General features: G+C 48.1%; 5 protein-coding genes across 5 annotated transcripts; 1 reads left to right on the top strand and 4 right to left on the bottom strand.

Annotated features, from left to right (window-relative positions):
* Positions 1-755: 755 nt before the first annotated feature.
* On the bottom strand, positions 756-2772 carry F4812DRAFT_274094 (uncharacterized protein). Its single transcript, XM_047930933.1, has 7 exons — positions 2276-2772; positions 2117-2209; positions 1883-1927; positions 1770-1835; positions 1352-1705; positions 1196-1295; positions 756-1011 (listed from the first exon to the last, which is right to left on the bottom strand). Exons 1-7 carry the CDS (start codon positions 2303-2305, stop codon positions 977-979), a joined length of 723 nt encoding a protein of 240 aa, XP_047792968.1. The 5' UTR covers positions 2306-2772; the 3' UTR covers positions 756-976.
* A 1-nt stretch (position 2773) lies between these two features.
* F4812DRAFT_274093 (uncharacterized protein) lies at positions 2774-3891 on the top strand. Its single transcript, XM_047930932.1, has one exon. It carries the CDS (start codon positions 2867-2869, stop codon positions 3650-3652), a length of 786 nt encoding a protein of 261 aa, XP_047792967.1. The 5' UTR covers positions 2774-2866; the 3' UTR covers positions 3653-3891.
* On the bottom strand, positions 3776-5749 carry F4812DRAFT_456662 (MFS general substrate transporter; the record flags this gene model as incomplete). The annotated part of the gene is made up of 5 exons (XM_047937028.1): positions 3776-4141; positions 4192-4524; positions 4585-4735; positions 4786-5304; positions 5382-5749. 5 exons carry the CDS (start codon positions 5747-5749, stop codon positions 3776-3778), a joined length of 1737 nt encoding a protein of 578 aa, XP_047792966.1.
* A 2322-nt stretch (positions 5750-8071) lies between these two features.
* F4812DRAFT_456661 (uncharacterized protein) lies at positions 8072-9222 on the bottom strand (the record flags this gene model as incomplete). The annotated part of the gene is made up of 2 exons (XM_047937027.1): positions 8072-8984; positions 9059-9222. 2 exons carry the CDS (start codon positions 9220-9222, stop codon positions 8072-8074), a joined length of 1077 nt encoding a protein of 358 aa, XP_047792965.1.
* A 219-nt stretch (positions 9223-9441) lies between these two features.
* Positions 9442-13257, bottom strand: F4812DRAFT_418536 (WD domain-containing protein). Its single transcript, XM_047933256.1, has 4 exons — positions 12961-13257; positions 10209-12888; positions 9647-10149; positions 9442-9506 (listed from the first exon to the last, which is right to left on the bottom strand). Exons 1-3 carry the CDS (start codon positions 13069-13071, stop codon positions 9812-9814), a joined length of 3129 nt encoding a protein of 1042 aa, XP_047792964.1. The 5' UTR covers positions 13072-13257; the 3' UTR covers positions 9442-9506; positions 9647-9811.
* Positions 13258-13793: the final 536 nt, after the last annotated feature.

The following is a 13793-nucleotide window of genomic DNA, read 5'->3' as shown; positions in this document are numbered from 1 at the left end:
AATGCGACGACGAGGTTGGGTCGCAATATTCCTTAGCGAGGCATATGGATGTGTCTGGATGTGTGAACGGGTTGAATTAAGGGTGGAAGATGGCGGTCCAATAGTGTTGAGATAGTTGAAATGATGAAATGATGAAATGGTCGAGTGGTGGGGAATTGCAATAAGACTCTTGCATATGAGAAGCCTCGCGACTTCTGCTGCACGTCGTCTAGTGACAGTCGCGTCTGTCTGCAGGCGTTCTAACGCCTTTCCGGGTTAGGTTAGATTAGGGCCCGTGCATTCCATGCTAGAGGCGTGCCACGGCCTACAGGCACGCTACGGGTACTTGACGTTATCGTGGTAGGTACCTAAGGTACCTATAGGAACGTACCTAACTTACGCATAGGTGACAGCCCATGCCGACGCACGGGTCACCCCCGGATTCCGTTTTAGAAATCGCCGACCCCCACGACTCTATTCCTTTCCTCTAATTGCTCAAGACCATCTCGTCTAAGAGGTCGCCTCACCTCCTTGCTGTTTTCTAGATGCCGCTAGATGACTTGTCCTGCATAAACCACTTTCACTATTTGTGTGATATGTAGCCACTCAACTACCACGGTGCGCCTATCTACCTGTTCGAAAGGAGTGCATTGAACGGTTCTTCCCGATGCAATACCACCTCGCTCGCGTCTAATTTCTCATCGCCGTTGGGCAGCAGATATACTTGTCATCCAGGATTTTTGCTGAGGGCCTTCACGTTGCCTACTTTAAACCTCTCATATTCCTTCGCGGCAACGGGCGTGTCCACTCCTATTGCTCCCGTTCTATATATATGCGATGCAAGCACCGGGTTCAGATGGTAGACGCCTGCGGAGTGATTTCATGTCCATTTACGTGGCTTTAGACCAACCATCTATTTCGAGGCTAAGTCGAGGCTAAGAAAAAAAGGTGTCTTTCTATCTAACTTCCCTTGAACCTATCCAAGAACTAGGATTTCTCAAGCAACGGACTTTTTCATATACACAAGGTTTACTATAGTAGGTACCAAGTGTTAGCAAGTATGAAATGAATGTACCGAGACTCTGGAAACGGTCACAACCAACTCGTCAGGCATATTCTGCAGGCCGCTGGCTTTCGATCAGGTCGAGAGGAGACGACAGCACATGCTTTGAAGTAACACGAGGGGCCCGAAACAAATGATATGTAGGTTACTTACCAGGCACATCAATTCCTTCCCGCGGACTCCATGTCCATGCGTTTTTCTGTCGTCGATGTACCTCGTACCCCTGGCTGATGTACCAGTCTTCATTGGAAATCTGCATCAACACGTTTTAGGATTGCTGAAGCTTGTAACGATGCTGCCACGACTTACCACTGGCAAAGGAATACCTCCTTTTCCATACAAGAGGTCACGTATCTCTGGTTCGGTTTGCATCTCCTTTGATAGGGTATCTAAGGCTATTATTTTTGCATTCATTGGGCTTCGCGTGGCTAGTGCTTCGATTTTGGACATAGCTCCGGCACCAAAACCACCTCCATGGAGCGCTCGCGAAATATACAGCTGATGAACCCACACGGTCCCGGTAGCTGGAAAGCCGAGTTTGACGTCCTTCTCGGGTTCGTGGATATCAAGAGCAACATGGCCAATGGGGATGAACTCCACTTTAGTTGGCTCACGCGGGACGAGCCGAATCTCTGTTGCTGTATCCTTCAATGGGCTTGCCTCCTTATTACAAGTTTTAGGTCATCCAATATATCGATCAAACCATCGCAGACAATCACAGACATACCTTTGGGTAGACACTAGTGTGCTGCTCAAGTACCTTTTCTCTATCCGGGAGTGTATCCGAAAGGAGCTAATCCATCAGCTGGCATAGAGTTAAGATGGGATTATAGTACTCACAACCCAGTAAAATATCTTTCCACCTTTCTGCGCATCCTTTATCCACTATTGAGTCTAGAATTAGAACTTTCATTCACGGAAATTTTCGGTTCGCTTAGCATAACCTCGAGTCATGGGAACCGACTCGGCAAGTCTATGACTTTCGGACGTGCTCGGAGGGTATATACTTATATATATGGTCTCGGATGGTAATACAAAGTTAGGAGTAACCCAGGGGGATGGGGGGATACTGACCGATGGTACTTCATCAACCCTCCACCCGCAAGCGACACGTTGGTCGTACATCCTCTGTACGTGATCTGGGCTTGAGTGGTCCCAAGGCAAAAGCTACATAGATAACTGATGGTAAGCGCCGATGTACTATAATACGTCAGTTTTATAAGTGAAGCGAACCTCTACTTTCCAAGCATGTTTAGACTCCATGATTACTGGATATATTTGTAACGCGAAGTTGTTTGGGAAAAACAAAATGTTAGGCAACGTTATGCTTAAATATAAATGATGATATACAGGTAGACAAGTGTCTAGAGGAGGATGGTAGAGGTATTGTTTGAATTTAAACCACGTTAGCTCGGCTTAGCTTCTACAATGTTATAATTACCTATAGGAGGTATCTCAGTTCATCTGAGTCACTCCGATAATCGTATACTACCAAAGCCTGCATTTACCATAAAATTTGTACCTCTGTCTTACTTTCTTTTCTCTTACAAGTTACCTCCTCCAGGAAATCGGAAGTGTTAAACGGAAGCTAATAAAGGCTACAGGTAGTCCGACTTCGGGTCGGATGTAAGTGACGGTACATTTGGAGGTACCTGAGGTAACATGTACCTAACATCCATCCCACGCATGCCTTTATCAGATCCGTATCACCCCGCTAAATAGAGCAGCTTACAACCTACTAACTGTACCTAATTTAGCTTCACCTTCACGGGAAACCGCTTAAACGTACCTAAGGTAATCTTGTTTGTATGACTTCTACAGCCAATGGGTGCAAAGCGTAAAGACCAACCAGAGCAACAGGGCGGAGCTATATCGCCTGCATTGCCGTCCAAATACCGCAAGGCCAACAATGATAAAGAGAAAGCAGAAACTTCCACTTCCGCTTCCACTTCCGCTTCTTCCGCTTCCGCTTCCACTTCCGCTTCCGTTTCCGCTTCTCCTAGCAAACTCCACCATGGCTTCGAGCCGTACCCGCCATCCAGGGTCTTCCGACTCCTAGAACCCGGCCCCGTGCTGCTAGTGACGACGGGGTCGCTCGCGGACTCGACGCACAACGTCATGACCGTCGGCTTCCACATGGTCATGCAGCACGAGTCGCCGCCCCTCGTCGGCATATGCCTCGGGCCCTGGGACGCGTCGTTCGCCCGCCTCCGGAAGACCCGCGAGTGCGTGCTCGCCGTGCCCGACGTCGCGATCGCCCGCACCGTCGTGGATATCGGGAATTGTTCTGCGGACGACGACGAAGACGAGCCCGGCGGGAAATGGCAGCGCTTCGGGCTCGAAGCCTGCCCCGCGGCGAGAGTCAAGGCCCCGCTCGTGGGCGGCAGCGACGTCGTCGCGAATATCGAGTGCGTCGTCGAGGACACTAGGATGGTTAGCAAGTACTCCATGTGGGTGCTGAAGCCCGTCAAAGCCTGGCTTAACCCGGACAAGAAGCCCGGGGAAGGCGGCCGCATGTTCCATCACCGCGGCGATGGCACGTTCGTCGTTGATGGCGAGGTCCTAGACTTGAAGGATAGGATGGTCAAATGGCAGGAATACCAAGATTGAAAATTATAGTTGAAACATATCCTCTAATTTTTTGGTAGTACCGACTATCTAAATCTAAACTCGTAACGACGAGTTGGGCTCTAATCCTGATTATCAATCTTTACAACTCCACGTCTACTCTATCTATTTCTTATCTACATTCTCCTCCTTGTCGCTCCCAGCTGCACTGTTCATGATGACGGTTGTATCCTCAGAATCTTCGGGTTTGCTGCCCTCACCTTCTTCTCCCTTGCTCGGAGAATTCCCCTGCGTCCCCAACCGGATAAAACAGGTCATAATCAAGCAGGCCGCAGAGAATCCGATGGACATTTGGAAAGTTCTGGTGAATTTGAGCATCGGATCGGCCATCCCTTCGGGTGTCAACTGGACCGAGCTAAAGACGGCTGTCGAAGCCCCCATTACGGCGGTATTGGCCAGGCGGATAACCACATTAAAAATACCGCCCGCTAAGGACTGTTTGTCCTTGGGTAACGACTCCATCACGTACATCTAAGAAAAGTCAGAATTGCCAAGGTATAGGAAATAAGAGTATCACTTACGTTGCCTACGTTGAACTGGAAATCAGCACCAGCAACGAGTAGAATTAAGGCAGGGAATACTGAAGCCCAGTAGCTTGTATCGATCTTCATGACGGAGAGTAGTATGTTGGCAATGAGATAGCATGCAGCGCCGAAGATCATGATGGCCGTGTTGTTGATACTGTGCAGGATACGGCCAGCGACTATATTCCAAAGCAACCCGGCGATAGCCATGGGAAGGAGATGGACGGCGACTACAAGGGTAGACCACTGTCTAACTTCTTGAAAAAAGAAGGCTACCCAGAAACCACTAGCGGTAAATCCCATATTTCCCAAAGCAATGCTGAGGATGATCTGCGATTATCAGTACTGAGTCAAAGGGGCAAGTTTCAAGATGTTTAGGTGAAGACTCACGAAGCTAAAATTCCAGTCCTTCCATATATATGGAGGCATCTGGGGATTAGGAAATACTCTCTCCCACAAGGCGAACATGACAAGCAATACGATGCCAACAATTAGCATTGCAATCACATGCGCCTTTGACCAACCATCCTCAGGACCCAGTCTGCATTGATCAGTACATATTTGAAATTAAGAGAACATAAGGGCACTTACGTTAAGCCAGCAGTAAACAAGCCTGTCCCGGAAATGGTCAAGATCGTGCCGACAATGTCGAACTGCTTCAACACACTTAGTCGTTCCTTCAGCGGAGCTCGGTCAAAGTTCTCTACATTCGGCACAGCCCAGAAAGCATGGATAGTGAAAAGAGCCCAGACAACGCATAGAACGATAAAGGCAGCGCGCCAGCTACTCAGCTGAGTAACAATACCGCAGACGATGGTACCGAACACAAAGCCTAGCGGGTTTCCCGAACTGAATGCCGAGAATGCCAAGTTCTTGCGTTTCGAAGGGGTGGCGTAGGCGGCCCCGAGTATACCTATAGCAGGCGGAACAACCATAGCGGAGCAAGCGCCGAGGATACCGCAGACAATCAACATCCAGAAGGGGTTTTGCGAGAAAGCTAACAACAGAGCGAATGCGCTGAAACTTGCCAGACCGGCTATAAACATGGGTTTCCTTCCGAGCAAGTCAGCCAGCTGGCCTAAGGCGAGCTGAAGAGCGCCAGCCACAAGTCTATGATAACATGCATGTTAGTGATATGTACAGTTGCGAATTATTGAAAGAAGTAGAAAGGCAATGTGTGTACGTACGACGTCGCAGCGCTAATCCACGCTATTTCACCCTGCGTCATGCCCAAGTCACGAGCAACGGGGACGGTGATAACCAAAGCAACGCCGTTTAGGAAAGATGTCGTGGCTGTGGCGATAGTGGCCTGGAAGATGAACGATATCTCCTGGAATGTGTTCTTAAAACATTCCGGTCGATCTCCAAACTTCGACTTGACCCGCTCCAGCGGCGACATGTTCTGCTCTTCGTCACCACGCGCGGCGGGAGCGCTGGTGCTGGTGCTAGAGTTAGAGCTAGAACCTTTAGCCGTGGCATCTCTGCTTTGTTGGACCCTTTTTTCGTCGGGCGGCGTCATGGTGATTTCTGGGGTTTGTCCAGACGATGCAGCCATTGTGTATGAATCTCTTTTTTGAGCTATACTTCAGGAAGGCTGTTTATCCAGGTATGAGGTAGGAAGTGCCGTATCGGCTTTTTCATATACTGTAACTTAACAATGACTATATTAGCAAACAATCATAAAGAAAATATCCACTGTCATTGTTGGGGGCAACATACGATGTATATTGTTCTTCGGAATAACGACACGCTGATAAATCCGAGGGTCGTGGAGATATGTTTACATTAGGTAATTATCTATTAGTCGAAGATATTTACGAGACCTTCCAACATACCCATGTATTGCATGCATCTTAGCTACCTAAGGTAGGTAGGTAATTATAGGTACCTAGGTCCTAAGCCTATTACAGATTAGCTAAACGCGTACCCGCTGGATTAACCCATAACCTCATCGTCAATCCCAACCATTGCCTTTACACCGTCAGAAGTAGCGAGGCTCGCGATTGCCAAAATAGGGCGGAATATAATCGTACCTAACCTATCAATGCCGTTCCCGTCTCCCACATCCCACATTCGCTCCTTCCTCAGTATCTAACCTCATTGGTTGATGCTTTGGAGTGAAGAGGAAGGAGGGGGCCTATGCATGGAAACGGCGATAGGACAACGCTTCCATTGGACGCGTGAGACGGGATAAACAACGGGCAGCGGAAGCGGAGTGGGATAAGGTACCTTGTCTAATACCGTAACATAAGATCCATCATTTTAAGGGCGCGTTTGACTCGAATATGTCTGTTGGTTAATTATCTCTTAGTTTATTAACCTTAGGTGGGTAATTAAAAGTCTTTGACTATTCTCAAAAGAGGATGTTTCGAGTTTACCTTGTGTCACCTTCACACATAAGGACGTACCTTAGGTAAAGTTTCACCAAGTTACATGTGCATTAGTTATTCATAAAGCAAGCAATGCAAACTCGCGAATAAGATATCAGATCGTACCTCATGCGGATGCAGGTGTTGTGCTGCTTAACATTGCACACAACACACGACAGTGTTATACAACAGTTGAGAGTAGGTCTTACGAGGTACATTCTAGAAGAACCGGTGAACGGCCCTGTCGTTCCGCGAGGAAGTCCACATAGGTTAGGTGCCTACCTAACTTAGTAGGTATTCTGGAAATTACAAGAGCTAGGAGTACAAGAAGCAATCCTTTGTTCTAGAAATGGCACAATACTATATACCTCAAAGCAATCTGAGACACAAGGTTTGCTTTGAGAAACGATAACTTGAGGGACGCTTATCCCGACTACATACCTTAAGAGGTACCTAGTACCTAATCATCAAATCTGATAAGTCCCAAAAGTAGTACGACGCTGAGATAATCGGGTATTTCGACCATCGGTATGAATTACACTAGTAAGTCGAGATTAAGATCGTGTAAGTAACGCTGCCACAGCTTTAATATAGAGAGAATAGCTACAGAGAGAGCTTCGACACATATCTATTCCTAAAGCACCCCATAATGATTAGGGTTCAGGACTTACACGGTTTGCGAAATTGTATATCTACTTCATGTCGAGTTCTGAGTCGTTGAGACAGGAACCCCGGATCGTGGGTGAACTCATTTCATAGTTACAACTTCCTTACCTGACCCTATTAGCATTTACCAGGTATGGCTGCAGGTCGCCTACCATATTGTGATAACCCGTGAGATGGTGGCAATAGAGTAACCTAGGTTAGGTAGGTATGCAAACGATTATATTTACCAACCTCAAGTGATTCCCAAGGTACAGGTACACTTTTTATGATACGAGTTTCTACCTTGTCTTGCCCCTTTTATATGGGTATATCTTGGTGCTTAACGGGGTAAGCCTACCTAGGGACTACCTCACTTGATTTATCTTTCTATTGAAGAAGCGCATCCTATAGAGCATGGGTAACATTCAGACTCTACTGTTCCCGTATCTTGAACATTTTGCAGTATTCTACCTACCTTTCAAGTCATATGTCGAATGGGTACCTAAGGTAATCATTGAAGCCGTGAGACTTTAGGGGGGGACTACTACCCAGGTAGTAATGTCTTGATTGCTGTCATATCATCACAGATGTATACCAGGTAACTATAGGTTAGGTGCACAAGGTATACAGGATTCCGCATGAAAACAACAACAGTAAGTCTGGAATTTAACTTATGTGTACCTACCTCATTAAAACTAGCTGTTCGAATAGTCTAAGTGAACGTAATGACCCCCCCCCCCCTTATTGACCAGGTAAAGCAACTACCCGTATCGAGGTCCTATCGGCAAAGACGCCGTTAATCAATCTCGCTAACAATATCCGATATTCCAGTTTCCGCGATTGCCCAATGATGATCATCTATGCTATGCCGCCTGCCTCCGGACGTTACGTCTTGCAGCGATCCGTACACGCTTCGCAGGGCGCTTGGTGTGCGGGGCATCGCACACCGGGACTCCATAGACAGCGCCACCGCTGCCGTCGCCGTCATTCCTCTCCCTGCCCCCCTGCCCCCCCTCCTCCTCGCAGTCCTCGGCGTTTCTCTTACGCTTCTTCACCTTCTTCTTCTGCTGCTGCGGCCCGCCCGTGATCTGCATGCGCAAGTTCCCCTCCACCTGTATGAACGGCATCGCGCGCGCCACCACCACTTCCTCGCCCTCCGCCGCGCCGAAAGCCTCGCCCCCGCCCGCATTGTACCCGATCGTGCAGTCCTTCTTGACCAGCAGGATCAGGCGTCCCATGTCGTCCTTCGGTATCTTGATGTCGCCGCCGCCGCCGCCCATCCGGACGTCGTCATCATGATCGTTGTCGTCGCCTTCCCCCTCCTTGTTCCTCGGTCTCAAGACACATCCGATGTCCCTAAGAGCGGTGATCTGCGGATCGAAACGTCGCCGCGCCTCGTCGAGGAGTATTTGCTCCCACCCGGGCCCGAGCTCAGCCGGGAGCGGTGCGCAGTTTGTGTCCTTGTCGATGCATTCGTCCTCTGCTACGATACCGTTATCGCAGAGAGAGCCCGCGCCACCACCGTTGTGGTAGAAAGAAGATGGCGGTGGGTGGGACGGCAGGGCCGTGAAGGTAGGAGCTGCGGGGCCGGTTGATTGGGCGAATAGTGGTGAGAAATAGGACGCTGCGGGAGACTTGGGCACGTGTGATGGCAGTGGTGCCTGTGGTGTTTGGGGCGTCCATGGCACCCGGGGCGTCTGTGGAGGACGAAGATGGGACCCTTGTAGTAGATCGTGTGGCTGTTGATCACTTAAGAATATGTCTCTCGGTGATTGCCTATAGTGCCTAGGTAGCGTTAGAGCCCGATGACTTATAATTAAGAGCCAAAAGCGTCTTTCTAATGAACTTACCTCTCGGCATCATGAGCACGGTAGTTATTTTCCTGTGATCCTTCGAGTACGCTGGGCGAGCCAGCTGACTGGTTTTCACAAGGGTCGTAGACGGTGACGCTACTGGACGCCTGGCCGACATCCCCTGAACAGGGTGTCTGTTGACTCTCTTGGACTACCTCCATACCGACAGCGATTGATAATAGCAGAACCTGGGAGATTTGTGGGGTGTTGAGTATGCGTGAACTTATTATACTAATAGTAGAGAAAGTAGAGTCATATATAATGTTTACCGTAATATACCTAATAAAACGACGAGAAAGACGCGACCGTATACTGATAGCTTCCTATATATGAGGTAGCCAGTCGAAGAATATCGGATTCGAGATGAAGGCTATTTGTGTGCGGAAGTTGAACCTTCAACGCTTCCAAGTCAAAGTCAAATACCTCCGTATCGGAAGCGTCTTCCCTATCTAGGTGCTTAGCGCTTGCCTACGTGAGTTCCGAACTGCTCGAGGAGCATATGTGATAGAGTATACTGGAAGGAGGGAAATGAAAACTTGAATTTAAGAACCTACCAAGGTACAGGTAGGTGGATAGGGAACCTACATCAAATTCTTAGACCCTACGTCGTCTTGAATGAGCACTACTTCAAACATTTATGACTATGAAAACACTGGCTCGTATTACAGTTAGGATTGCCTACCCTCAAGATGATAAATATTCATACATAGAAGGTATATATATATAGGTATTTGACATGACAATTCTAAATCACGTCCGTGGGCTTCTTAAGAAGTTCACCACTCCTCCACAGTAACTAACCAGGTTATCCAACCTATTGCATTCTTCTGCTTGGTGTTTCTTCCATTCCGACAATGCGTTCATTAGGGTATCACTCGCCAAGATCAAATCGAAATGTAGACGAAGGAAGACAGCCATCCAGGCTTGAGTGAGCTCATAATCGCGTCGCGCTACGAGGCGGCTAGTCATAGCGTGAATGAAATGAAGCAGCTCGTTGGATTCCTCGTCGTCGCCAGGTGTCAGAGAGCGCAATTCTAGGTCTGCCGTAGCTGGAGAGAGGGATTTAAGATGCTCGATGAACTCGGTATCTAGTAACAGTTAGCTCACAGATACAGTGGTATATGAAGTATAGACAAATATCTCTTACAATTGCCAGAGGTAGCTCCCGCTTGCAGTTTGTTACTGAAGACCTGCTCTGCCCTGTTCCGATCGAAACGAGTAATCCTCGATTGACTTTGATCTTGGTTCGTGTTGGGTTGGAGTGTGTCTTGATTCGAGGCCCCTGTGTTAGTTGTTGATGGCAAGAAGAACGGTGCTTTCTCCGGAGCCTTGGGGGCTTCCTTCGGCTTATTCCTCTGCTTAATCAAGTCCAAATGTAGTAAAGTTTGCCATCTGCTTCGTGGAACTAAACTCAAGGTCATCATATCGGCACTGAGCTGATCCACACCAGGTGCAGTGATTTCATCTTCCTCCTGAGAGGCTGCCTCATCAAAGGCTGCTTCAAGTAAGCCTTGACCGCCCTCTCCTGATGCCGTTGGTCCTGATATTTGCTTGATTGAATCTTCAGATATTTGTCGGGTTGGGACGTGGGTGAAGAGCGTTTTATTGTTCCAAATGTTTACACCCAACTCCCCTTCAGTTGCCGCAGCCAGATATTCTCCCGTTGCGGAGAAGGCCAGTGCGGTGCAAGGCTTTTCTAATCGAATAGCATCAATTAAGTGACCTGTCGGTAAATCCCAAACTCGTACTATAGCATCCTGGGAGGCTGCTACTATCCAGCGGCCGTCGTTAGAGAAAATAAAATCATTGATTTTTCCTTGGCATCCCCAGAATTCACGGATTGTCTGCTTCGTCTCGATATCCACGACTCGAATAGAGTTGTCGTCGCAAGAGAAAGCTATGAGATCGTTCGCAGCGTGGTAGCGGCAGCCTATGATTCCTGTCATTGGAGCCCAGTTGATTTCTTCCAGTAGATTCCCCGTGAGAAATTCCCAGAACTTCACTTTGCCATCTAATGAGCAGCTAATCACATATTTGTTCATAGAATCGACAACGATGCCGGTGACAGGTTTCGTATGCCTTCCCGTGCCTGGTGCGAAGCCAGTAGTAGATCGAGCTTGAAGCTGGACGACGGTATCCGCCTGTCTCAACTGTTGCATCTTAACCTGTCTTGCCTGCGCCGGTGTAAGCTTAGATGGAAATCGTTGGCGATGTAGGCCTGATTGAAGGTTGAACATGTCGATAGATCCGCCAACAGACCCAACAACAGCAAAGGTTCCACACGGGCTCATTGCTACGGATGACACGTTTGCGCCGTCTCCGGTTTGGAATGCCCACCTTCCAGCTCTTTTTCGGCCCCAAAACCAGGTTCGAACATACGGGTCGTCCTTGTGCGCCGTAACCACGCTCTCCCAACCCGTCATGCCGCTGATCTCGGCGTCCACGGGTTTCTTTTGATTTTGTGATTTTTGCCATAATACCTGCTTCCCGGGTAAGGCGCCCATTCCGCCATCACGATTCAGAGAGCATGCTATGCATGTGATCTCTGGCGCTTTCAAGTCATCAAGTGTAGTAGTTGGACCGCGGCTTAGGGTACCGCTGTCTAGAATTCCATACTTCTTAGCCTTCTTGCGGATATTTCCCTGACTCAATTCTGTACTCTGACCGTCGCGTCGAAGACTCCAACCCCAAAGACTCCTATCCTTACCACCACTGAGAAGCCATTTATTACCTGCCTCGGCACCTTCAAAATCTGTTGGCAAGAATTGCAAACTAGTAACTGGTGCGGCATGGCCACTCCTCGTGTGTAGTATTCGCGGTATAGGTGAAAAGGGGGTGTCGTCGAATATCCAAGTTTTCAATGAATTATCTCTGCCGCTGGTGACGATAACGGGTTGGCCGGCAAGAAACTCAATCTTGCTTACGCCTCCGCGAATAGATGCCCCCTCTTGCATGGGGGGGTTATGGGCGCTTCTAAGAACACCCATGATCCTGCCACCCTGGTTAAGGTCCCAGAACGTGATATCGCCGCTCGACTGCGTGGCCGTGGCCATAACACCATCTTTGCGCCCATCCTGCCCCGCACCAATACCGTCCGTGCGGAATGAGATGCTTGTTACGGGCGCGTCCTCGGTACCCGCGTTAACCTCGAGTACTTTCTTGTCCGTGAGAACGTTATGAATGACCAAAGGTCCCTCTGCATATGAGATAGCCATAAGAGAAAGCGCAGGTGTTGGTTGCATGCAAGTGACAGCGCCGCAACTTGGAGATGGGGGTAGGATGGTGTAGATAAGCTTCCCCGTGGAAATGTTCCAGATCTCAACCCATCCGTTCCGACGTCCAGCGAAAATCTTGTTCAAGTAAGTCGGCATCGTACATATACCTCCGGTCAGTTCGTTGTCGAGCTTTTTTGAAGCCATAGTAAAGAGAGTGGTATAATGCTCCGCGGTCGCCGTTTTCCACACTTCTATTCTTGTTAAGCCACAGGCAACAACCCAGGATCCAAAAACGAGAATCTGCTTGATAGGCTCGTTGAGATCAGAGGGAAGTTCTAACTCGCCGACTTTCTTTCCTCTTTGGAAAATCCATATACCCTGAGTGGAGCCCTCTCGGGGGTCGCCCCAAGCAACGAATACCTTCTGTTTCCAAGCGCATGTCGCCGTTATGGTACTTGGTGTCTGGGGTCGAGTTATGAAGACGAGGTTGAGGCCGCGTTTAAGGTCATAAGTCTGTAGCGAGCGACCTATAGACGTTGTAACCTGGAAGGTAGTGTTCCCGAGAGGAACAGAGGTAAAGGGCACATTGGTAGGAGAAACGAGGCCAATAGTCTAAGAATAAATATAAATATTAGAATTAGGGACAGCTACTGCGATTTCATATCCATAAATTTCTGAACATACCCGATACGGAGCAAAGATCCTAGACTGTTGCGATGTGGATGATTTTGGTCTCGCGACCGAATTGAGCTTCTGACGCTTGACCGATGGACCCTCTGGCTCTGAGTGAGGCATTATGGCAAGTTATCCGTCGTAATGAACTCCGAGACCCTATGTGAATATTGCGCTTGAATTATCGGGGTCTTTGCCGTCGCATCTAAGAATCGCAGCACGAAGACTGCTGTGAGTCGCCTGTGAATGGATTTTTTTTTCTTGGGATGGAACAGCGCGAAGCTTTTTTTTTTTTTTTCTTTTTTTTTTCGGCGACTTGGTACTACTATGTACCTAGGTACCTTAGGTATACTGGTCCCACAATCTTATCCTGGACTCCGGAGAAGTACATGCTATCAAGGTACATGCAAAATATAGCTGCTGATAGGGCTTTTCATATCTGAACCTGGAAGATGCAATTTAATATGTATTGTACCTGTTATTTCTACAGTTAACTATAAACACTATATTTTTCATTGGATTCCCATGTTACTCCTGAACACTTACTTGACATGTTTTACTAATACCTAAGATATATAACACGAAATTCTTATCATTATCGATAAAAAGTAGCTGATAATGTAAATCGTAAGTTTTATCAATACCTATACAACCCCACACGATGACAAAGCGTTGACATCTGCAAAAGGTTCATTGCATGTGAACCACTATCAATCTATATGGAGGTAGGGGAAGCTTCAGTCACATAAATTTGGCCTTGCAACTGCCCGATTACCTAAGGTATAGATATAAATGCGATTTATTCTATGGAAGGAAGGGTTTCACCTAGTATGCACCTCCAAAGT

Source organism: Daldinia caldariorum (genome assembly GCF_022478825.1).
Source record: "Daldinia caldariorum strain CBS 122874 unplaced genomic scaffold F4812scaffold_3, whole genome shotgun sequence".
In the NCBI taxonomy this organism is placed as follows: domain Eukaryota; kingdom Fungi; phylum Ascomycota; class Sordariomycetes; order Xylariales; family Hypoxylaceae; genus Daldinia; species Daldinia caldariorum.
This window is presented reverse-complemented; position numbering and strand designations above follow the sequence as displayed.

What these genes read in the sequence shown, in the direction of transcription:
- F4812DRAFT_274093 (XM_047930932.1), top strand. Translation starts at nt 2,867, where the DNA reads ATGGGTGCAAAGCGTAAAGACCAACCAGAGCAACAGGGCGGAGCTATA.
- F4812DRAFT_418536 (XM_047933256.1), bottom strand. Translation starts at nt 13,071, where the DNA reads ATGCCTCACTCAGAGCCAGAGGGTCCATCGGTCAAGCGTCAGAAGCTC. An exon ending in GGATCTTTGCTCCGTATCGG is followed by an intron (nt 12,889 to 12,960) that starts GTATGTTCAGAA and finishes ATTTATTCTTAG; the next exon opens with ACTATTGGCCTCGTTTCTCC. An exon ending in GGGAGCTACCTCTGGCAATT is followed by an intron (nt 10,150 to 10,208) that starts GTAAGAGATATT and finishes AACTGTTACTAG; the next exon opens with ATACCGAGTTCATCGAGCAT.
- F4812DRAFT_274094 (XM_047930933.1), bottom strand. Translation starts at nt 2,305, where the DNA reads ATGGAGTCTAAACATGCTTGGAAAGTAGAG. An exon ending in GGGTTGATGAAGTACCATCG is followed by an intron (nt 1,928 to 2,116) that starts GTCAGTATCCCC and finishes TAGACTCAATAG; the next exon opens with TGGATAAAGGATGCGCAGAA. An exon ending in GAGGTATTCCTTTGCCAGTG is followed by an intron (nt 1,296 to 1,351) that starts GTAAGTCGTGGC and finishes GTGTTGATGCAG; the next exon opens with ATTTCCAATGAAGACTGGTA.